This window comes from Colobus angolensis, unplaced genomic scaffold (assembly GCF_000951035.1).
Source record: "Colobus angolensis palliatus isolate OR3802 unplaced genomic scaffold, Cang.pa_1.0 Scaffold87, whole genome shotgun sequence".
NCBI lineage: Eukaryota > Metazoa > Chordata > Mammalia > Primates > Cercopithecidae > Colobus > Colobus angolensis.
In genome coordinates, this window is record NW_012122598.1 from 2,817,624 (window position 1) to 2,841,536 (window position 23,913).

A 23,913-nucleotide genomic window follows, 5' to 3' on the forward strand; every position below is an offset into this window, starting at 1 on the left:
GAGCCCTCTCCTCAGGCTGCCTGTCCTCTCCTGGCCTCCAGTCTCCCCTGCCCTCCCAGGTAGAGCTGGGGATGGATGCTTAGTGCCCTCACTTCGTCTGTCTATACCAGCCCCATCTGAGCACCCATTGCTCACCATCAGATCAACCTCTGATTTTGCATCATGATGTAATCACCACTGGAGCTTCACTCTGTTATTAAATTATTAATTTCTTGCCTCCAAAATTGTATCTCTGAGGCTGAGCATGATAAGAAAATGATCTCTGCTCCTTTTCATTACTGAAAACTGCCTGGGGCTTATATCAGAACAACTTCCACTTATTTTCCATTGGCCCCCAAACTCCCTACCTTAAAAGTATTGTGAACGCCCCTGCAGTATCCATGGAAGCGCAAGTATTGTGAACGCCCCCTGCAGTATCCATGGAAGCGCAAGTATTGTGAACCCCCCTGCAGTATCCATGGAAGCGCAAGTATTGTGAACGCCCCTGCAGTATCCATGGAAGCGCAAGTATTGTGAACGCCCCTGCAGTATCCATGGAAGCGCAAGTGACTAGTCGTATGATGTGTACAGTCTGTCTCCCTGTAATGAATTCTCTGCTCTTCGCTCTTTGTAATTTCTAAATAAAGCAGGTTTTAAAGTAATGCATGGTACCAATATTTCTTCAGGTTTTTCAGTTGACAAATGCCTTTTTATTTTTAACTGATAATCCATATCCCCATGTGCTTAAACCTTCTCCTTTAGAGAGGTTCAATTAACAGCACTATGGCATCCTGATATTCAGGTCTCTTCTCAGATCAAATTCCTCCTAAATGTTTGGCAAGTGGAGTGGGAGTCATTTGGTCCACCATGATTGTTCACTCTTGTTTTGCTGTATGTAGGAACTGGCAGCCCAGTCCCTCTGACTTGGTCTCTGAGACTACTCCTCCTTATACACGGGCGCTTGGCCTAAATGCCCAGGTGGAGAAACATTTTTGGCCAAATAGAATAAAAGTCATTTGAGAAGAAAATAAGATACTTTATTTATACTTAGAATTGCCCCATGACTAAGAAAATTATTTGACAAGGTGTATCAACAGCAATCAATATGTGCCTACTTAGAACTGAAATTACACCTCTGGAAATGTATCCCGAGGAGAACGTGCAAATGCGGAAAGCTATACACACATGGATATGCACCACAGTAATCTTCACAACTGGGAAATGGGACATTAAAGCTGATACAATTAAAATCCAAGCAGCTGGGGGCGGTGGCTCACACCTGTAATCCCCACACTTTGGGAAGCTGAGGTGGATGGATCACCTGAGGTCAGGAGTTTGAGATCAGCCTAGCCAACATGGTAAAATCCCATCTCTACTAAAAATATATAAATTAGTTGAGCATGGTGGTGGGCGCCAATCCCAGCTACTTGGAAGGCTGAGGCAGGAGAATCACTTGAACCCGGGAGCAGGAGGGAGGTTGCAGTGAGCTGAGATCACGCTGCTGTACTCCAGCCTAGGCAACAGAGCAAGACTCTGTCTCGAAAAATAAATTGAAAAATAAAAAATAAAAATCCAAACAGCCAGGCACAAAACTCACATGCTTATTCCTTGAAATGGGAAAGCAAAACAAGAATGGAAATTCCCTCCCTTTCGTACTCTAAGCCTCTCACAGAGATTCCATGAAACTGAGTCTGTTTATCAGAAGAGACAGTTATATTCCTCCCTTAGGAGTGAAATGGCCTGTCTGTGAACTGGACTGGCATCTCTGAATGGCTAAGGAAAGTCTCAGGATACGAGCGGATGGTCAGCTAGTGTTGCCTTTGGGCCACCTCAGTTCCTGTTTTCCTCAGGAGTGACAATTATCCCCCTAACATTCTGGCTCCCCCATCACTAGAGACATTTTATTTGGTTGGCAAATTCACAGAAGGTGTTTCAGGATCCTGCTGTGTCAGATTCCCACTGTGTTCAACCTTAGGCTTTTCCTCAGCAACATGGGCAGCTTCCGACATTGATGTCTCCTCATTGCCCTCCAGACCTCCCCAACAGCACACATGTCATAACTGACCCAAGCCCACTGACCACACATACAGTTATATACTCATGAGGTATAACGAAAAGGAAAATAACTGACAAGATAAATTATCTAGGATGTAGAAATATACCAAAAGGAGGTTAAAAACAATGTGCATATATGTGTATCCATATAAAAAATAAAAATCTTATAGTATATGGTCATGCAAAGCATAATAAAGGAAAACTACAAATGAACAAACTTGAAACTTCGATGAAATGCACCAAATCCTTGAAAGACACAGGTTACCAAAATTCACACAGGGAGAAATAGATTGGAATAGTCACATACCTATTAAATAAATTGAATCAATAATTTATAGCCTCTCTAAAAGAAAGTACCGGGCCCAGATATTTTTATTGGTTAATTCTATTAACATTTAAAAATGAAAGGATGCCGATTATCTACAATGTCTTCTGGGAAACAGATGCAGAGAGAACAGTTTATAACTCATTCTACAGAGGTCGGTATTACTCTAACACCAAAACTAGATAAAGACATTTTGAGAAAAGAAAACTATAGACCAATACCTTTCATAAACATAGATGCAAAATTGCTCAACAAAATATTACCAAATTTAATCCTACCAAGTACTTAAAAGTTATACACCATAACTAACCAGGATTTACCATATATATGCGAGGCTAGTGTAATATTCAAAAGCCATCAATAAAATCTACCATATCAGAGGACTTAAAAAGAAAAATCATATAACTATATCAATTGATGCAGAAAAAGTTGATTATATAACCCAACACCGATTCATGTTTCAAAGAAAACAAGCCTGTCAGCAAACAAGAATGGAGGGCAACTTCCTCAACTTGGTGAAGAACATAAGAAAAATAAAAAATCCCATAGTTAACATCATATTCAATAGTGAGAGACTAGGCCGTTTTCGCATAGTTCGAGAGCAAGGCAGACATGTCCCCTCTCTCCACTGTTACTCGCATTGTACTGGAAGTTTAACTGTAGCAATAAAAGTAATATATATTAGAAATTTAAAAAAAACTCTCTTTATTCTCATATGACATTTAGTCAATGTAGAAAATTTCAAAGAATCTACCAGTACTTTCCTGGCAGCAATAAGCAAAGACAGCAAAGTTGCAGGCCACGAGATTACTAGACAAAAGTAAGTACTTTCTTATATACCAGCAATGAGGAACTGAAATTTGAAATTAAAAATCAATATCATTCACAATAACACCAAAAGATTAAATGCTTAGGCATAAATCTAACAAAATATAAAGAGACTCCGTAAGAGGAAAACTACTAAATAATGATGAAATATATCAAAGATATAAATAAATGAAGAGACAATCCAGATTGGTAGATTGGAAGACTCAGAATTATTAAGCTGTCAATTATCTCTAAATTGATACATAGATTCAACAAAATCCCAATTAAAATCCCAGCAAACTATGGTGCAAATATCAATAAACTGGATAAAGTTTATATGAAAAGGCAAAGGATCTTTGCAAGGTGATAAGTGAAACAAGTGTAGTGGTGAGGTCACATTATGCATTTGTCAAAATCCATAGAATTTTGGGGGGATTTTAAAAATTAATATCATTTTAAGTTGACAAAAACAAAATTGCATAAATTTATGAGGTACAATATGATGTTTTTATGTATGTACAAAATATGAAATGATTAAATCAAGTTACTTAATATATCTATCACATTGCTTTATCATTTTCTGTGGTGAGACATTTGAAATTTACTTTCTTAGCTATTTTGAAATATGCAATATATTATTATTGATGATTGTCACCCTGCTGCACAATAGATCTCAAAACTTATTCCTCTCATCTAACTGAAATTGTGCTCTTTGACCAGCAATTCCCATTCTATCCTATCCCCACCCCCTCCCCCAGTCTCTCATAACCATCATTCTACTCTAAACTTCCATAAGTTCCTCTCTTCTACATAACACCAATAAGTGTTATATTGTCTTTATTTTTTAGAGCAGTTTTATGTTCACAGTAAAATTGCCCAGAGGTACAAAAGCTTACCATATACCCACTGCCCACACAAATTCATAGCCTCACTCACTATCAACAGCCCCCACCAGAGTGGTACATTTGTTACAATCAAATCTACGTTGACGTGTCATTATTAACCAAAGTCCAAGCTTACAGTAGGGTTAACTCTTGCTGTTGTACATTCTATGGTTATGAAAAATGGATAACATGTATCTACCACTATAGTATCACACAAATTCATTTCACTGCCCTAAAAATTCTTCTGTGCTCCACCTATTTATCTTTCCCAACTAAATCTTGGCAGCCAATGATCTTTTCACTGTCTTCATAGCTTTTTTCCTTTTCCAGCATGTCATATAGTTGGAATCACACAGTATGCAGCCTTTTCAGGTTGGCTTCTTTCACCTAGTAATATGCATTTAAGTTTCCTCCATGTGTTTTCATGGCTTGGTAGCTCATTTCATTTTAGTATTGAATAATATTTCATTGTCTTGATGGGCCACAGTTGACTTACCATTCACCTACTGAAAGATATGTTGGTTGCTTCCTAGTTTGGGAAATTAGGAATAAAGCTACTATAAATATCTGTGTGCAGGCTTTTTGATGGGCATAAGTTTTTAACTCATTTGGCTAAACACTAAAGCATGCAGTTGCTGAATTGTGTGGTAAGAGTATGTTTAGTTTTGTAAGAAACTGCCAGACACTCTTCCAAAGTAGCCATACCATTTTGCATTGCAATGAATGAGAGTTCCTGTTGCTCCACATCCTTGCCAGCATTTGGTATGGTCAGTGTTCTGGATTTAGCTATTCTAATAGGCATGTAGTGATATCTCATTGTGCTAATTTGCTTTGCTCTGATGACCTATGCTCATTTACCATTTGTATATCTGCATTGGTGATGGGTCTGTTAAAGACTTTGGCCCATTTTATAATCAATGTATTACTTATTATTAATTTTAAGAGTTCTTTGTACAGTTTGGATAACCGTCCTTTATCGAATATGTCTTTTACCAATATTTTCTTCCAGTCTGTAACTTGAATTCTCATTCTCTTGGTAGTGTGTTTTGCAGAGCTGAAGTTTTATTAATAATTTTAATGAAGTCCATTTTATCAATTATCTCTTTCATGGTTCCTGACTTTGGTATTGTATCTAAAATGTCATTGTCATACCTAAGGTTATCTAAGCTTTCTCCTATGTTATCTTTTAGGAGCTTTACAGTTTTGCATTTTGCATTTAGAGTTATGATCCATTCTAAGTTAATTTTTGTGGTGAGTATATGCCCCGTATCCAAATTTGTTTTTCTACATGTAGATATCCAGTTATTCCAGCACTAATTGTTGACAAGGCTGTCTTTGTATTGCCTTTGCTTCTTTGACAAAGATCAGTTGATTATATTTATGTAGATCAAATTCTGGGCTCTCTATTTTGTTCCTTAATCTATTTGTCTATTCTTTCACCAATACCACAGTGTCTTTGTTACTGTAGTTTCATAGTAAGTCTTAAAGTAGGATGCTTGTAGTCCTCTGACTTCCTTCTCCTTCAGTATTGTGTTAGCTATTCTGGGTCTTTCGCCTCACCATAAAAATTAGAATCAGTTTGTTGATATCCACAAAGTAATTTGCTGGGATTTTACGGGGGAAACTCATAGAATTTTATACTGTGGGATTTTTATTAGGGAAAACTCATAGAATTTTATACTGTGGGATTTTTATTAGGGAAAACTCATAGAATTTTATACTGCAGAGTAAACCTTAATGTTTGAAATTTTTAGAAAATGATTTATGAGATTGAGAGATCCTAGAACGGAATGTACAATGTGGCAAAAGGATCTAACTATATTACAAATGTATGAAATCATCTCCCTGAAGTGGATGGGGAGAAAAAAGGCTGACATTAGGAACTCTGGAAGTGAGTGGAGTCTATGAGACTAAAGGCAAAGAAACTTGTAAGAACTGTATGTCAGTATTGTACTTGAGTTGATAAGGTTGCTTCCCATGGTGGGATGACTAACAATTCTGAAACCACTAGGCCTGTGTTTTAGTCAGTGTTCTCCAGAGTAATGGAAACTCTAAGATATATATATATACACACACACACATATATATGTATATCTCTATCTCTCTATCTATCTATCTATCTATCTGCATCTATCGATCTACTTACCTATCTATCTATTTAGAGAGAGAGAGAGAGAGAGAGAGAGAGAGATTATAAAGAATTGGTTGATGTGATTCAGGTGGCTGACAAGTCTCAAGATCTGCAGTGGACAAGCAGGAGACCCAAGAAAGCAAGTGTTCTAGTTCGAGTCTAAAGGCAGAAAAAACCTAGCTCAAATGCTATTAGGCAAAAAGAATTCTCTCTTACTAACCTGTTTGTTCTATTCTTCCCTTTAACTAATTTAATGAGGCCCACTCACATAAGTAGGGCAATTTGCTTTACTCAGCATATATATTCAAATATTAATCTCATCCAGAAACATACTCACAGACATACCCTGAATGATGTTTTACCAGATATCTGGGAATTCCCACAAAAACATTCCACAATAATTTAAAAACATTTTTCTATTTCACAACTTTTTTTAAAAAAAAACAAGTTCAATAGTTTTGGGGGAACAGGTGGTGTTTGGTTGCATGGAAAGGTTCTTTAGTGGTGATTTCTGAAATTCTGGTGCGCTCATCACCCAAGCAGTGTACACTGTACCCAGTGTGTAGTCTTTTATCCCTCACCCCACTTCTACCCTTCTCCCCAAGTTCCCAAAGTTCATTATATCATTTGTATGCCTTTGCGTCCTCATAGCTTAGCTCCTGCTTATAAGTGAGAACATGCAACGTCTGGTTTTCCATTCCTGAGTTACTTCACTTAGGATAGTGGTCTCCAACTTTAGCCAGGCTGCTATGAATGCCATTATTTCATTTCTCTTTATGACTGGTGGAGGTGGCAGGGGAGTGAAGTAGACTCTGTGAGAGTCTTTGGTTGTCGATATGTTTAGTGTGCTGGTTTTCTCGAATGCTGGTTATGCTAGCAGTGAAGTTGTCACGTGGACAGACCAGAATGTTGCAGGCAGTGTAATGAGCTATTGTTTTCTCCTTCTTTGGAGCACGATTGTTCTGTCTTAAGTTGCTGTACTGTCCTGAGTTCGTTGGCCTCCAGCCAGGAGGTGGCACTTTTGAGAAAGCACTAGTTGCGATAGTAGAAGGGGAATATAAGCTTGCCCTAAGTTGGCCAGGATAAGTATTCAGGTTTCTCAGGCTATGGCTGGGGTCATAAAGCTCTCAAGAGTTTATGTCTTTTGTGATTAGAGTTCTTCATCTGTCTTGTGGAATTTGCAGAGGCCTGCTGCTTTTTTCAAAAAATCTGTGATTTCTTTCTGTTTTCCTGGTATGCTTCTGCAGTGGTTCCTGGAGCAAAAGTTCACAGTGTGAGTCTCCACATGATGTTCTGTTCATCAAAGTGGGAGCTGCAAGTCAACCCTGTCTCCTATCCACCATCTTCCCTCTAATTTTAATTCTATTCCACAGCATATGTTCTGATGATTAATTTTATGTGGCAACTTCAATGGATGTTATGTGTTCCATTCATGTTATACTGTCCCATCACAATATATACTGAGGAACAGAACAATTAAGTAAATGGATAGCAGATAGTTGCAGCCATGGTTTTTGCTGTTGTTATATGAGGTTGTAGATAAGCAAGGGAAGATGCTAGAATGATCCATGTGGTAACGAATTCAAGTTGGAGACTTGGATAATAGATACAAAAGGTTACAGATAATTATATATAGAAATATATTTATTGTCAGCTAACAGGGCCCTGAAGTAATAACACCCCAGTAGCAATGAGCACATCTTGTACCTAGATCTTAGTTGCTAAAGCTATTACCCACTGCTACCCACTGTTAACATGATGGTTAATTTTATGTGCCAGCTTAACTGAGCTACAGGTGCCCAGATATCTGGTCAACACCATTTTAAGTATTTCTGTGAGGATGTTTTGGATGAGATTAAGATTTGAATCCATAGACTGAGTAAAGCAGATTGCCCTCCCTATTGTGAGTAGGCCCTATTCAATCAGCTGAAGGCCTGAATAGAACAAAAGTCTGACTGACACTCCCTCTAGTAGGAGAGAATTCTCCTACCTCATGGCCTTCAGACTGGGACAATAGCTCCCTCTGGTTCTACAGCAGCTTCCAGCCATCAAAGTCAAACTGATACATCAGCTCTGCAGTTTTTGGATTTGCCATTCTCCATAGTTATATGAGTGAATTCCTTAAAATAAATCTCTTTATATATTTATCTCCTATTGGTTCAGTTTATCTGAAGAACCCTGACTAGGAACAAGTGGTCCTTGGAGAAATGGCTGATTTTAGGACTAGGGCAGGAGACATAGAAGATGATCCTGGAGCATCTTGTCATGTCAGAAAGTAAGGAAGTTTTTTAAATAACAAAGAAGTAAACAAAAATGAAAAAACACAAGGTGTCAATTAAAAGTGCTGCCAATGGCCACATTGGAAAAAGTTGAGCAATGAAGTAAATAAATAAATATATGTATTGGATTATAGTGCAAAGTACAAAATAAACCTATAATGCTATAAATAAATGACTGAGTAAATCAGTAAGAGAGGATCGACAACTGTCACATTGAAGAATACCAAACAATTTACGTAAGTACTCCCCCAGAATGAGGTAGGGTGTAACTGTTCCCCACTTGTGTGGGCTGTGATTAATGACTTCCTTCCAAAGAGCAGAGTATGAAAAGGAGGTGCAGTAGTCCCCCCTTATCCATGTGGATAGTTCTAAGACCCCTAGTGGGTGCCTCAAACCTCAGATAGTATCAAACCGTTCATATACTGGGTTATCTCCTATACACACATACCTATAATAAAGCTTAATTTATAAATGAGGCACTGTGAGAAACCAACAATAACTAATTATTAAGTTATTGTTAGTATTTTAAGTAAAATAAGGGTTCCTGAACACAAGCACTGTGATACTCTGACAGTTGATCTGAAAATCAAGCCAGCTATAAACAGTCTCACGGACCACAGCACAATCAAATTAGGAATCAAGACTAAGAAATTCACTCAAAACCAGACAAATTACATGGAATTTGAATAACCTGCTCCTGAATGACTTGGGTAAATAATAAAATTATGGCAAAAATCAAGAAGTTCTTTGAAACTAATCAGAACAAAGATGCCAAATTTCTGGGATGCAGCAAAGGAGGTATTAAGAAGGAAATTTATAGCACTAAATGCACACATCAAAAAGTTAGAAAGATCTCAAGTTAACAACCTAACATCACAACTGAAAGAACTACAGAACCAAGAGCATACAAATCCCAAAGCTAGCAGAAGACAAGAAATAACCAAAATCAGAGCTGAACTGAAGGAGATTGAGATATGAAAAACCATTCAAAAGATGAAAGTCAGGTGTGGTGGCTCACACTTGTAATTCCAGCACTTTGGGAGGCCAAGGTGGGCAGATCACCCAAAGTTGGGAGTTCGAGATCAGCCTAGCCAACAAGATGCGATCCCCATCTCTACTAAAAAATGAAAATAAATAAATAAATTAGCCGGGTGTAGTGGCCCATGCCTGTAATCCCAACTACTGGAGAGGTTGAGGCACGAGAATTGCTTGAACCTGGGAGGCAGAGGTAGCAGTGAGCCAAGATCATGCCACTGCACTCCAGCTGGGTGACAGAGTAAGACTCTGTCTAAAAAAAAAATAATAATCCAGGAACTGATTTTTTTTTAATTAATGAAATAGATATACCACTAGCTAAACTAATAAAAAAGAAAAGAGAACACTCGCAGCTGAATTCTACCAGATGTAAAAGAAGAGCTGGTACCATTCCTGCTGAAACTATTCCAAAAAATTGAGAAGCGACTCCTCCCTAACTCATTCTAGGAGGCCAGCATCATCTTGATACCAAAACTTGGCAGAGACACCACAAAAAAAGAAAAGTTCAGGACAATATCAGTGATGAACATTGAAACAAAGATCCTCAACAAAATACTGGCAAATCTAGCAGCACATCAAAAAACTTGTCCACCATGATCAAGCAGGTATTTTCCCTGGGATTCAAGTTTGTTTCAACATACACAGATCAATACATGTGATTCATCACAATAACAGAACTAAAGACAAAAGCCACATGATTATCTCAATTGCTGCAGAAAAGGCTTTCAATAAAATTAAACACCACTTCATGCTAAAAATTTTCAATAAATTAGGTATTGAAGGAACATACCTCAAAATAAAAAGAGCCTTCTATGGCAAACCCACAGCTAACATCATACTGAATGAGCAGAAGCTGAAAGCATTCTCTTTGAAAAGCTGTGCAAGACAAGGATTCCCTCTCTCACCACTCCTATTCAACAGAGTATTAGAAGTCCTATCAAGGGCAATAAGGCAAGAAAAGAAACAAAGGCATCCAAATAGGAAGAGAGAAAGTCAAACCATCCCTGTTTGCAGATGACATGATTCTACATCTAGAAAACCCCGTAGTCTTGGCCCAAAAGCTCCTTTAGTTGATACACAACTTCAGAAAAGTTTCAGGATACAAAATCAACATACAAAAATCATTAACATTCCTGCACACCAACAACAGCCAAGCCGAGAGCCAAATCAGGAAAGCAATCCCATTCATAATTGCCACAGAAAGAATAAAATACCTGGGAATACAGCTAACCAGGGAGGTGAAAGATCTCTACAATGAGAATGACAAAACACTGCTTAAAGAAATGAGAGATGACACAAACAAATGGAAAGAACATCCCATGCTCATGGATAGGAGGAATCAATATCATTAAAATGGCCATACTGCCCAAAGCAATCTGAGCAGATTCAATCACACTGAATTCTATTCAATGTGATTCCTATCAAACTACCAACAACATTCTTTACAGCACTAGAAAAAAATAATTAAAATTCATGTGGAACTAAAAAAGAGCCTGAATAGCCAAGACAATCCTAAGCAAAAAGAGCAAAGCTGGAGGCATCACACTACCCAATTTCAAACTATACTACAGGACTACAGTAACCAAAACATGGTACTGGTACAAAAACAGACACATGGAACAGAATAGAGAATCTAGAAATAAGTCTACACACATACAACCATCTAATCTTTGACAAACCTGACAAAAGCAAGCAATGGGGAAAGGATTCCCTATTCTATAAGTGGTGCTGGGAAAACTGGCTAGCCATACGTAGAAAGCTGAAACTGGACCCTTTCTTTACACAATATACAAAAATCAACTCAAGATGAATTAAAGACAAATGTAAAACCCAAAACTATAAAAACCCTGGAAGACAATCTAGGCAACACCATTATGGACATAGGAACAGGCAAAGATTTCATGACAAAGACACCAAAAGCAAATGCAACAAAAGCAAAAATTGGCAAATGGGGTCTAATTAAACTAAAGAGCTTCTGCACAGCAAAGAAAACTATCAACAGAGTGAACGAATAACCCACAGAATGAGAAAAAATTTTGCAAACTATGCGTCTGACAAAGGTCTAATATCCAGCATCTATAAGGAACTTAAACAAAGTTATAAGAATAAAACAACCCCATTAAAGAGTGGCAAAGGACATGAACAAACACTTTTCAAAAGAAGACATACATGTGACTAACAGTCATATGAAAAACAGCTTAACGTTACTGATAATTAGAGAAATGCAGCTCAAAACCATAATGAGATACCATCACACTCCAGTCAGAATTTAAAAGTCAAAAAATAACAGTTGCAGAGAAAAAGGAATGGTTTTGCACTGTTGGTGGGAGTGTAAATTAGTTCAACCATTGTGGAAGACAGTGTGGATTCCTCAAAGACCTAAAAACAGAAGTACTATTTGACCCAGCATTCCCATTACTGGGTATATACCCAAAAGAATATAAATTGTTATCTTGATACTATTATAAGTATGTTGCAGGATAAAGCAAACAAACAATATGTTAATGTCATTTAGAGCCAAACTTTTCAGTGTGAGACAATTTAAATGCAGGTATACATTATTCTATTAGGTTGGTGCAAAAGTAATTACTGTTTTTGCCATTACTTTTGCACCAACCTAATATAATCTTCTATTTGAATTGAAATATCAGTATAAGCTTCTGATTTGCTGTCTTTTTAAACATATTTTACCTTTTCTTAGCTCTGTCCATTGAAAAGACTTCACAACAAATGCAACTCAGTAGTAATAAGGGCTCCTAGCATCCAAATTCTAGTTGATGTATATCATTTCCCAATAAAAGCAACTAGATCTACAAGGAGAAATAAGTGATTTCATGTCCATTGCATGATGAGTACAAAGTAAGCCTGAGACCTCTGGTTCTAGAAAACCAGGAACCTATCAAAACCAAATGAGGTCCTGTCAAAGGACACAGAAGCCAATCTGAAGAGTTTCCATTGCTTCAGATAGGACCATTTAAGTGCCAAAAGAATTAATGACTGCAATGGACTAAAACATATCAAATATATTTTTTGTGAAATTGTGAATTTATAATTATATCAAAACAAAAATACTTTCTTGATTACCTTTGAAGATTGCTAGAGAACCAATCTATTATCTGAAAACTGATAAATAAAGAGAGTCAAATACTTATTATAAGTTTCTCGTAGGAATTAAATGTTAGGTTACCTGAAAGGTAAATGACGAAGAGTTCTTCTTTGTAGAGGAATCCCAATTAATAAACGCAGAAGGCATGATAAAAGCAGAAAGATGACATTTTGCAACCTCTAATGAAGTAGTGAATCTGGAAATTGATGAAATCAATGAGTATTAATATATCAGATGAAAAATATATTGTGTGCAGTGCTTTATAATGGAGGGTTTGGGTTGAAACCACTGAAATCCCCTGATCAGTCTTAACATCACAAAAAGTAGGCAATTAGTATTACATATCTTACGATATGGTGCAAGAGGGTGTACATAACACCAACTATTGCATAGTCTTGCCTGCCACAATGGGAACAAACCTAATCAAGTCTCACTACAACTACCAACACGCAGGAAAAACTGGGGGAGAGAAGGCATTATGTGATACCAACAGGAAGCAATGAGTCAAATCCAGAATATGAACATTCTATAGAAACAAACAAACAAAAATTCCACAAATCAGTGGCAAATAAAAGAAAAAGACAGGGTTCATTACAGCATTACAGAATAAATAACCTTAAAAGACATGGCAGCCAAATGCAATATATGAACCTAGTTAGGATGTTGCTTGGAGCAAGCCAGCCACAAAGAGAAATTTTTGAGATAATCAGAGAAATAAGAATATGAAGGAGGTATTGGATAGATTTAATACTGTTACACAACTAGATTATAAATTCACTATTACTCAGATATATATAAAAATATTGACAAGTGAAATGACTTGATGTCTAGATTTCCTTTAAGTCACTTTAAGAAAAGAAGTAGGGGAGTTCGATATAAAAAGACTAGGGGAGTTAAATGGAACAATAATGAGAAAAATGTTGATAACTGTTTAATCTGTGTGATTCATTCATGGAGGTTTATATAGTGTTCTCTTTACCTGTTGGAAATTTTCAATAACACAAAGTTTGTTATAGCAATGAAGTGGCTTATTACACTGAGAAAAACACAAATATAGTTTGAGGTTAAATTTCTAGCGATAGTAAAAATGACGTTTTATAGAAAGCGTTCAAGTTACTCAAAAATAGCTCCAGGGAAGACAGAGGCCCTAGAGAACAATGAGACATCTATATTAACAAAGTGCAAGAGAGGAAAATAATAATATTTCTAACTTAGGTTATTAGATTAACATTTTACATAATATGATATTTTAAATATAAATGAGTGGCTTCTGAACTTAATCTAGTGGAAGAAAGGGAAGCACTTCCTCTTCTCAGAAATTACCTAAAAACAACAAAGAGAACAAAAAACATAAAGGCAGACTCTACCCTCAAACACCAGAAGTAAAAGATCTTAAAATCCCTAAGCCAAATGATAATAATAATAATAATAATAATAATAATAGAATGTCCCCACATAAATAGAGAAATACAAACAAGGTTGTTAGGAAAACTCAGAGAGCAGATGCCACGGCTGCCAATCTCAGAAAAAGCCAGTGAAGAACACTCACAAATAAACAGATCAAAATCAAACAACACAGTAACTGCAAAGGAAAACCAAACACAGCCTAACTGTGAGGTTTTACTACATGCCAGGCACAGTTGACTCATTTCCCTCAACTAAATCAATGTAAAGGGCATGTCCTCATGTGAAAATCCAAGAATCCGTTATTTGCAACTATCACAACTGGGTGTGTGAGCACGAGCCAGGATCCTGCTTGTCATGAAGTTTCAAGAAACTACAAAGGCAAAGTTGAATAAGAAGAGAGACAAGGTCTACTAGCAGCATTTTGTTGTGAGGCAAAGAAAACAGAGAGGCTGTGAATTGTGGGCCACTCTGCAGTGATATTTATTGGTTTGGCTGAATGAAAGAATAAAATAACTATTCACACAGCCCTGTGTCACAATCAGAGCTCCTGTTAGCCTGGATATGGCCGTGGCTCCTCCTCCCAGAATACTTTCTACAAATGACAGGTCCAGAGGGGGCTCATCTCATTAAAAATCAGCACTAGTCAGAAAGGAACCATTCCAGGACTCACAAAAGATCTGTGCATTCAAAATTGAAAAAAGTAGGCCAAAAAAAAAAAAAAAAAAAAAGAGGGAAAAAGAAGAGAAAATATAGTGAGACACTAAAAGATAAAATATTTGTTTGTAGAGCGCAGAAAAGAGGTAAAGAAAACATCAAAGCCATGCTTAGAAATGAAAGCCAAATTGGCCAGGTGCGGTGGCTCACACCTGTAATCCCAGCACTTTGGGAAACCAATGGGGGTGGATCATGAGGTCAGGAGTTCAAGATCAGCCCAGCCAACATGCTGAAACCCCGTCTCTACTAAAAATACAAAAATTAGCCAGGCATGGTGTCGGGTGCCTGTAATCCCAGCTACTCGGGAGGCTGAGGCAGGAGAATTGCTTGAACCTGGGAGGTGGAGGTTGCAGTTAGCCGAGATCATGCCATTGCACTCTAGCCTGGGTGACAGAGCAAGACTCTGTGTAAAAAAAAGAAAAGAAAAGAAAAGAAAAGAAAGAAATGAAGGCCAAACTTAAAGCAGCATAAGGAAGAAAGACATTGGTGAACAGACAGTAATGGACATTTGGGGGAAATGTCCCAGAATAACTGGGAAAAGCAAACCACTATGAAAAAGAGATTAGAGCCTGTTAAAAAGAGAATCAGAAAACAGACGTGGGGTACAAAGCAGACACAATGCAATCACAATTGGAAAAAACAGTATGTTTATGTTTTGTATATATGACCACATGAAATATTTTATATACATAAAACACACTCAAACACATACACACAAAACATTCGTGTATTTATTTATATACCTTTCTACAATGCAGGCTCCCTCTCTATATATACCAGCTCCCTCCACCTCTTCCTCACTCATACAAACACATATGCACAGACATGTCACTCAAGGCCCAGGAAAAGCATGGAAAAATGTCCAAGTAAAGATACAAGGATACACAAGGAGCTGCTAATATTACTTCCTCCACAGATAGGAAATGGGTAACTGGGGAATGGCCTTGAGCTATATTATTTTGTTGTTTAGCATGTTTTACAAAAAAATTTTTAAAACGTGTATCATGTATTCAATTTGTCAACATGTAAATAATTGTGCAAGTAGTACTATTCAAAATTTAAATGGGCAATCTACTACATCTACATCTAGAATGTTTAAGCATAGAGAGAATCTTAATAAGCTTCTAATTTTAATATGTAATATGAAGGTTAGAGTCGCATATTAAAGGAAACAATAGGGGTATGCAATTAGAAAAACCCCAAGAATGAAAAAGTACAACGAACAGTTGACCTGTTTTATTTAACAAATAAAATAAATAAATGAAGGGAGATTTCTAAATTTCAGTGACTTAAAGTATATATCACTCAAATACAACATTTATAGAGCTTATTTCGACCCTGATTGGGACACCAAAATATAAGAAATAGATATCAAAAACAGGAATGCTTGAAGACTAAATAGACATTTGTTCATTTTAATTAGCATGTAAATGTTAACATTAAAAAAAGCTTTTTGGTTTTTTTTAAGGTCCTATTATTTAGATATTAATATTGAATTATTTGTTGAAGACATAATATGACTTCTGGAATTTGCTTTCAAACAATTTAGAATGGAAGAGGAAATTGGGTTGAAGTATGAAAGAAATTAGGCAGGCCATGAGTTAATCATCATGGAAGCAGGTGACAGGTATATACAGTCCCATTGCAGTGTTCTGCTTCTCTACCTGTTTAAAACTGCACCTAAACGGTGAGACAATTATGGGGAAATGGTAATATTTCTGTTAAGCCATTTGCAATACAGTGCATGTGATCTCCAATATCTCTGCTGGAAGAAAGTCAGACTGGGAAGAGGAGAACACTCGGGGCATGTTGATAAACAGCCTAGCATGCAGAACCTTTGCTAGAGACAGTGACTAACTCCAGCTTCATGAACTGAGAATGTTCTTATTGTGCTGAGATCTCCAGTCAAAGCTGGAGGCAGGAACATTTTCCCTGACTAAAGGAAGCGAAAAATGCAATCTCGGTATTTCATAACTTTTGTAATAATGTCGGTGTGATCTCATTCTTTGTAAAGCCCAGCCCTTCCCAACCTGCAAGCTTACCTTCCAGGACCGGGCCCAGCCCATGCTCTCCATATATAAGCTGCTGCTGGAGGCCTATTCCTTGTCCTGCTTCTCTTCCCTCTCGCTTCCAGCCTCTAACGCTCTCCACAGCCCTCTCATCTCCTGGAACCATGGCCAGCACATCCACCACCATCAGGAGCCACAGCAGCAGTCGCAGGGGCTTCAGTGCCGGCTCAGCCAGGCTCCCTGGGGTCAGCCGCTCTGGCTTCAGCAGCGTCTCCGTGTCCCGCTCCAGGGGCAGTGGTGGCCTGGGTGGCGCATGTGGAGGAGCTGGCTTTGGCAGCCGCAGCCTGTATGGCCTGGGGGGCTCCAAGAGGATCTCCATTGGAGGGGGCAGCTGTGCCATCAGTGGCGGCTATGGCAGCAGAGCCGGAGGCAGCTATGGCTTTGGTGGCGCCGGGAGTGGATTTGGTTTCGGTGGTGGAGCCGGCATTGGCTTTGGTCTGGGTGGTGGAGCCGGCCTTGCTGGTGGCTTTGGGGGCCCTGGCTTCCCTGTGTGTCCCCCTGGAGGAATCCAAGAGGTCACCGTCAACCAGAGTCTCCTGACTCCCCTCAACCTGCAAATCGACCCCGCCATCCAGCGGGTGCGGGCCGAGGAGCGCGAGCAGATCAAGACCCTCAACAACAAGTTCGCCTCCTTCATCGACAAGGTGAGCCAGGGCCATGCCCTCCGCGGGGCACTTCAGGGTCCCCAGACCAGAGGAGGAGCACATTCCTGCCAGGGAGACCTAGGAGGGAAGGAGAAGGGGACTCAGCCCAGCTCTGCAGAGAGTGCAGGTGGCTTCCGGTGCACAGTAGGCAGCAGGGATGGGCATCATTCCCACATGGGATCTCTGGATTGGTTCTCACTCCTGCCTAGGGAGAGCCACAACTTTTCATAACCCTGAAGCACAGATGAGGCTAAAAGAGAGTGGAGTAGGTTAACTCCTCCCTCTAAATTGTCTAAGAGATTACAGAGCAAATGCCAGGAGTATATGGGCTGGTAAATTACACTCTGAGGTCTGAATAAGAGGAAATCATTTAGAAAAAAAGGAAAAGATAATCTGGCTGGATTAAGAAAAAAAAGGATATAGAAACAACTATAAAACCTGGAGAAATGCTAATTAATTTTAAAAATAGAGAATGACCTTAACATCAGAATATTTGAGAGGAGACACCACACCAAATGGGAAAGTAGACTGGAATCTAATCATAAGGCAACATCTAATATCCCTCCTAACTGAGGTCCTATCAGTAATAAAAACTGCACAATATGTCAGGTAAATAGTATTTTTAAACTAGATTTGTGACTGTGCTTGGAAAGAGAAAAAGAAGAAATGTTGAAACTCACTGATACCATCAATAGCTTACAGCGTGAGAACACACACCTCAATGGTCCGTGGGACAACTTCTCTAGTGAGATTGGTGGGGTGCAAAGGAGAAGGGGTTGGGGGAGCAGAGCCCAGCCTGAGCCTCTCTACATGCACTGTAGTATCCCAGCACCATGGGGACCTCCTGGACCTGTCAGAAAACCAGATATCAGACACTTTTTCTTCCTTCCTTTGCCTGGAAAATGACCATCTTGCTTCCCCTCCAGGTGCGGTTCCTGGAGCAGCAGAACAAGGTTCTGGACACCAAGTGGACCCTGCTGCAGGAGCAGGGCACCAAGACCGTGAGGCAGAACCTGGAGCCATTGTTCGAGCAGTACATCAACAACCTCAGGAGGCAACTGGACAGTATCGTCGGGGAACGGGGCCGCCTGGACTCAGAGCTGAGAAACATGCAGGACCTGGTGGAGGACCTCAAGAACAAGTGAGGACTCAGTTTCCTGTAGCACACACTTCAAGACTATTGGGTGACCAGGGCCAGATGGGGGTGGGATTCCTAACAACCCATGTCCATGGAAATGGAAAGCACAAATTAGTCCCTAGGAGCAAACCTGCAAGAACCACAAACGGTTATGGGAGGATAGGGAGATCAAAGAAGTGACAAATTTAAGAGAAGCAAAAATCATCCCTTAGGCACTCTGTGGCAGGAAAGCTCAATTAGAATATATTCCATTTGGGAAAATGTTGGATCCCAGGCTGCTTTTCTGTTTCATCCTACCCACTGGCTCAAATATATCCCATGCCTTTCTTCCTGCAGATATGAGGATGAAATCAACAAACGCACAACAGCAGAGAATGAATTTGTGACTCTGAAGAAGGTAAGCAGATGAAGCCGTGGGGTTCAAATTCTTTTAGAAGGACAGAAGTGGCTCTGTGTCGTCACTCACCTGGGAGAGGAGAATCAGTAGGGGGACTAGAAGATGGGTAGATTGGAAAGGTGCACTCAGGTAACTCCAGGTTGTTGGCTCTTTCCCCAGGATGTGGATGCTGCCTACATGAACAAGGTTGAACTGCAGGCCAAGGCAGACACTCTCACAGATGAGATCAACTTCCTGAGAGCCTTGTATGAAGCAGTAAGCATCTCCACTGTCCTTCTCTTTACTCTGATGGGGTCTGCAAAGGGGAGAAGATGTATAGGGCTGGGTATCTCTGTAAATGTCAGAAGTGAAGTTGATCTTACGACCTTCTGTTCTGCAGGAGCTGTCCCAGATGCAGACCCACATCTCAGACACATCTGTGGTGCTGTCCATGGACAACAACCGCAACCTGGACCTGGACAGCATCATCGCTGAGGTCAAGGCCCAATACGAGGAAATTGCTCAGAGGAGCCGGGCTGAGGCTGAGTCCTGGTACCAGACCAAGGTGAGAGGGAGTGGGCAGCCTCTGAGGAATCCCTGTGTCCAGCCCTGAATACCAGAGAACTGCAGACTTCATTGGAGACATCCCCTTACAGGAAGCCAGGGTCCTCTCACAGGACGTGCAGTCTGCACTGTTAGAGTAGACATTTGCGTAACTTTTGCCCAAGTCAAGGAGGAGAAAGAACCCAATGCAGGAGGAAAGCTACCATAGACAATGACATAGTCATCTGCATTTAGCTTCACCCTGATTGCTGACTTTTAGAAAATGGTACAGAAAATTTCTACTCCCTAACGAAACTAGGCAGGCAGTGGTGCCATAAGGAGGATGGTCTGTGACTCCAGAGTTTATTATCCACGTACCACATAACATCAACTTTTCCTCAAGTTTCTTGGGGAGAAGCCATTAGGTCCACTTCATGACATGCATGATACATAAGTGAAAGTCATCGCTAGCCAGGTAAGAACCCGTAGACACTGTCTCTCTCTCCACCTCTGGGCTGCAGTACGAGGAGCTGCAGGTCACAGCGGGCAGACATGGGGACGACCTGCGCAACACCAAGCAGGAGATTGCTGAGATCAACCGCATGATCCAGAGGCTGAGATCTGAGATCGACCACGTCAAGAAGCAGGTATGGTGAGGGGCAATGAAGTAGAGAAGCATCATTTTCTGCTACACCCATTAGGCAGTCATTAGCTATTATTTGAGATAATTCCTGAAAAGTAAACCAACACTAGGGTGAAGAACATGTATAGTTCTTGCCTTCATTGAGAACTCAATAGAGAAGTGAATCCCACCCAAGAGGATGAGCCTCTGAGGCATGAGCAAGGCCAGGTCTCAGCAGTCAGGTAAAAAGTCATCACCTCACCTACAGATAGTCACAATTTTGTATATTTTAATGTGGTATCCAAGAAAAAATTTTTCTTGTTGTAGTTTTGAAAACAGCACTCAATACAAATCTGGGCCTTCATCTTCCATATGCCTTGTTTTTGGGTCCATTGTGTTGTCTCCCATCAGAAACAGAGCACATTCTCACGCAGGTGCTTAATACAAGGGGCATAGGACTTTGTCACTTAACTCCCAGACTAGACAAATATTGCCAAATGGAAAAATACTGTACAGGAAGAGTCAGAGCTCATTCTCTGTCAATTTTGGGTTACAGGACCCTTGTTCACTAAACAAGAGCCAGCCTCCTCTGGAGGAGCAGACAAGAAGTTCCTTCTCTTCCCTTCCCCTCCTAGTGTGTCAGCCTGCAGGCCGCCATTGCTGATGCTGAGCAGCGTGGGGAGATGGCACTCAAGGATGCCAAGAACAAGCTGGAAGGGCTGGAGGATGCCCTGCAGAAGGCCAAGCAGGACCTGGCCCGACTGCTGAAGGAGTACCAGGAGCTGATGAATGTCAAGCTGGCCCTGGACGTGGAGATCGCCACGTACCGCAAGCTGCTGGAAGGCGAGGAGTGCAGGTGGGTAACTGACGCGGCTTCCTCCAGCAGTTGAGTCCATCTTCAAGGTGCCCGGCACTGAGCACAACTCTCGGGTGCATTGCCCATGGCCATAATTGCTTTTCTTGAGAGAAAACTAAAAGAGCTGTTTCCCATGGACTCTTCCACACACCAAGTCTGCCCACACTGGTCCAGGGAAGGAAGGGCTCTCTGAGGTCTCATCCTCCCTGTGTTTCTCCCCACAGGCTGAATGGCGAAGGCGTTGGACAAGTCAACATCTGTAAGTACCTTTGCTTGCCTTCCTCCCCTGCCCTTGCACTCTTCTGACTGGGCTCAGGCTGACAGGATGAGCTCACCGTGGCTTCTTGTGTCCTTGTCCCCCTCTCCACCACAGCTGTGGTGCAGTCCACCGTCTCCAGTGGCTATGGCGGTGCCAGCGGTGTCAGCAGTGGCTTAGGCCTGGGTGGAGGAAGCAGCTACTCCTATGGCAGTGGTCTTGGCGTTGGAGGTGGCTTCAGTTCCAGCAGCGGCAGAGCCATTGGGGGTGGCCTCAGCTCTGCTGGAGGCGGCAGTTCCACCATCAAGTACACCACCACCTCCTCCTCCAGCAGGAAGAGCTACAAGCACTGAAGTGCTGCCACCAGCTCTCGGTCCCACAGTCCTCAGGCCCCTCTCCGGCTGCGGAGCCCTCTCCTCAGGTTGCTTGTCCTCCCCTGGCCTCCAGTCTCCCCTGCCCTCCCAGGCAGAGCTGAGATGCCCTCACTTTTCTTCTCATCAGTACCTGTTCCACTGAGCTCCTGTTGCTCACCATCAGGTCAACAGTTATTATCACTCAGACATGCAAGTGTCCTTTTTATGCTCCCATATTATTACAGATAACTGAGTCTGCTATAATTCTGAGAAGAAAATGACCCATACCCCCATGAGAACTGAAACTCAGTCTAAGTCCAGATGCAGACAAGGAGTCCTCTCTTAAATTGCTAACTGTCCTGCCCATTATAGCTACACTTAGGAGTTCCCCTCTGACAAATCAGTTGTCCTGATCTTCTCTTGCAGTGTCCCTGAATGGCGTGCGATGTACCCTCTGATGCAGTCTGCATTCCTGCACCGCTTTCTCTGCTCTCTTTGCCTTCTTCCGTTCTGTTGAATAAAGCAGATTGAGAATGTGAACATGTTGTGTTAGATTGTATTGCTGACCACATCCTGGTTTAGAAACATTCTCACCACACAAATGGTTTCTCATCTTTGGGGAACTGCTCCTCTCCCCACTGACAAGTCATCATGGAGGATGAGTCGGGAGCTCCTCCTCCACAGCCTATTCCATCAGTCAGCATTATGTGATTCTGTCGCACACTCTGGTGGACAATCATCAACTACTCAGCCCTCACCATTCAGGGCTTTTTCCACAAATGGAGTCTTTTAGAAAGCATCAGAACAAAAAGGGAAGCTAAGTCCTGGAATCTGGATCAGCATAATCCGATAACTAAGATTTATTTATATTTTTTATTTTTCAGCCCCATCATTTGGTGGCTTGGCCCCACACTGATCCCTCACTCCCCGGCTCCCCACCACCAGGGAAACACTGCACTGACTCTGTAGATCAGAAACACTTGGTAAGAAGCAACTCCTTGCTCTGACTCTATGATTATTAAGACTATTAAGCATTTGCCACCAATGCTTGCTCTGATATAACTTCTAAAACTCATCATTCAAACTAATAGATACAGTAAAGGGGCATCCTCAAATCTTAGTGTGTGGATTTAAAGCAGTGCAGTGCCATGTATGTTGGAATGGTTTTGACACAACTCAAAGACACACGGGCCGAACTTAAGAACTTATCTAGGGGCCGGAGCTGGTGGCTCACGCCTATTAATCCCAGCACTTTGGGAGGTGGAGGCAGGTGAATCACTTGAGGCCAGGAGTTTGAGACCAGCCTGGTCAACAAGGAGAAACTCTGCCTCTACTAAAAATACAAAATTTAGCTGGGCATGGTGGTATGCACCTGTAATTCCAGCTACTCAGGAGTCTGAGGCACAAGAATCACTTGAGCCTGGGAGGTGGAGATTGCAGTGAGCCGAGATAATGCCACTGCACTCCAGCCTGGACAAAAAAGCATGAACTCCATTGAAAAAAGAAAAAGAAAAAGAAAAAAAATAACTTATCTTGGGAAAGGCTGGTTAGAATGTTTATGATTGTACACCTAAAAACAGTGACTTTGACTATCTGTCAACAACTCTTAGAAAAAGTGAAGTTGTCAGAAAAAAGTCAATAAAATAAATTCATAAAATTTCTTTATAAGATTAGAGAATTTGTGTTGAGTTGCTGCTGGCAGAGATGACATGGTCCATGAGATGACATGGTGCATGCTGACAGACGACACTCAGATCAACATGGAGCCTGAGCACAATGGCTCATGCCTGTAATCCCAACACTTTCGGGGGCCAAGGCAGGAATCACTTGAGTCCAGGAGTGTGAGACAAGCCTGGGCAACATAGCCAGACCCTGTCTGTACAAAAAACTAAAAAACTAGTTGGGCATGGTGGTGCACACCTGTAGTTTTAGCTACTTAGGAAACCGAAGCAGGAGAATCACTTGAGCCAAGGCGTCTGAAGCTACAGTGAGTTGTGATTGCACCACTGCACTCCAGCTTGGGTGATGAAGGTTAAGGGAGTTCCTCATTTGATAACAGGATGCAAAAACAAAAACAAAACAAAACAAAACAAAAAAACCATGCACATTTTAACCGTAAACTTTCATGATAATTTTGACAAGCAAAAATTGACAGTTGGACGTTCATTCAAATTGACCAGATATCAACACCAGGGTTGTAATTTTCACTTTTAGACAGAAACAGAATCTCTATCTTTTAGGCCATGTTTATACAAGCTTATTCTACACCCTGGCTAATCAGGTCTTATCTGTGAGCAGAAGAATAAAAAGTGAGGGAAACTTCCAGAAGAACAG

The 23,913-nt window shown here is 40.7% G+C and overlaps 1 protein-coding gene across 2 annotated transcripts in view; it reads left to right on the forward strand.

Moving 5' to 3' along the window:
* LOC105503603 (keratin, type II cytoskeletal 6C) overlaps positions 1-22,119 on the forward strand; it is a 26,966-nt gene extending 4,847 nt beyond the window's left edge. Inside the window, exons 1-9 of one of the 2 annotated variants that reach the window (XM_011930581.1) lie at positions 16,763-17,435; positions 18,362-18,576; positions 18,910-18,970; positions 19,130-19,225; positions 19,350-19,514; positions 20,014-20,139; positions 20,750-20,970; positions 21,195-21,229; positions 21,344-22,119. In XM_011930581.1, coding sequence (XP_011785971.1) covers positions 16,896-17,435; positions 18,362-18,576; positions 18,910-18,970; positions 19,130-19,225; positions 19,350-19,514; positions 20,014-20,139; positions 20,750-20,970; positions 21,195-21,229; positions 21,344-21,579 — 1,695 coding nt within the window. In that variant the 5' untranslated portion in view covers positions 16,763-16,895 and the 3' untranslated portion in view covers positions 21,580-22,119. Of the gene's footprint in view, positions 1-16,762; positions 17,436-18,361; positions 18,577-18,909; positions 18,971-19,129; positions 19,226-19,349; positions 19,515-20,013; positions 20,140-20,749; positions 20,971-21,194; positions 21,230-21,343 lie in introns of those variants that run through there. The other variant, XM_011930582.1, reaches the window with a different exon arrangement.
* Positions 22,120-23,913: the final 1,794 nt, after the last annotated feature.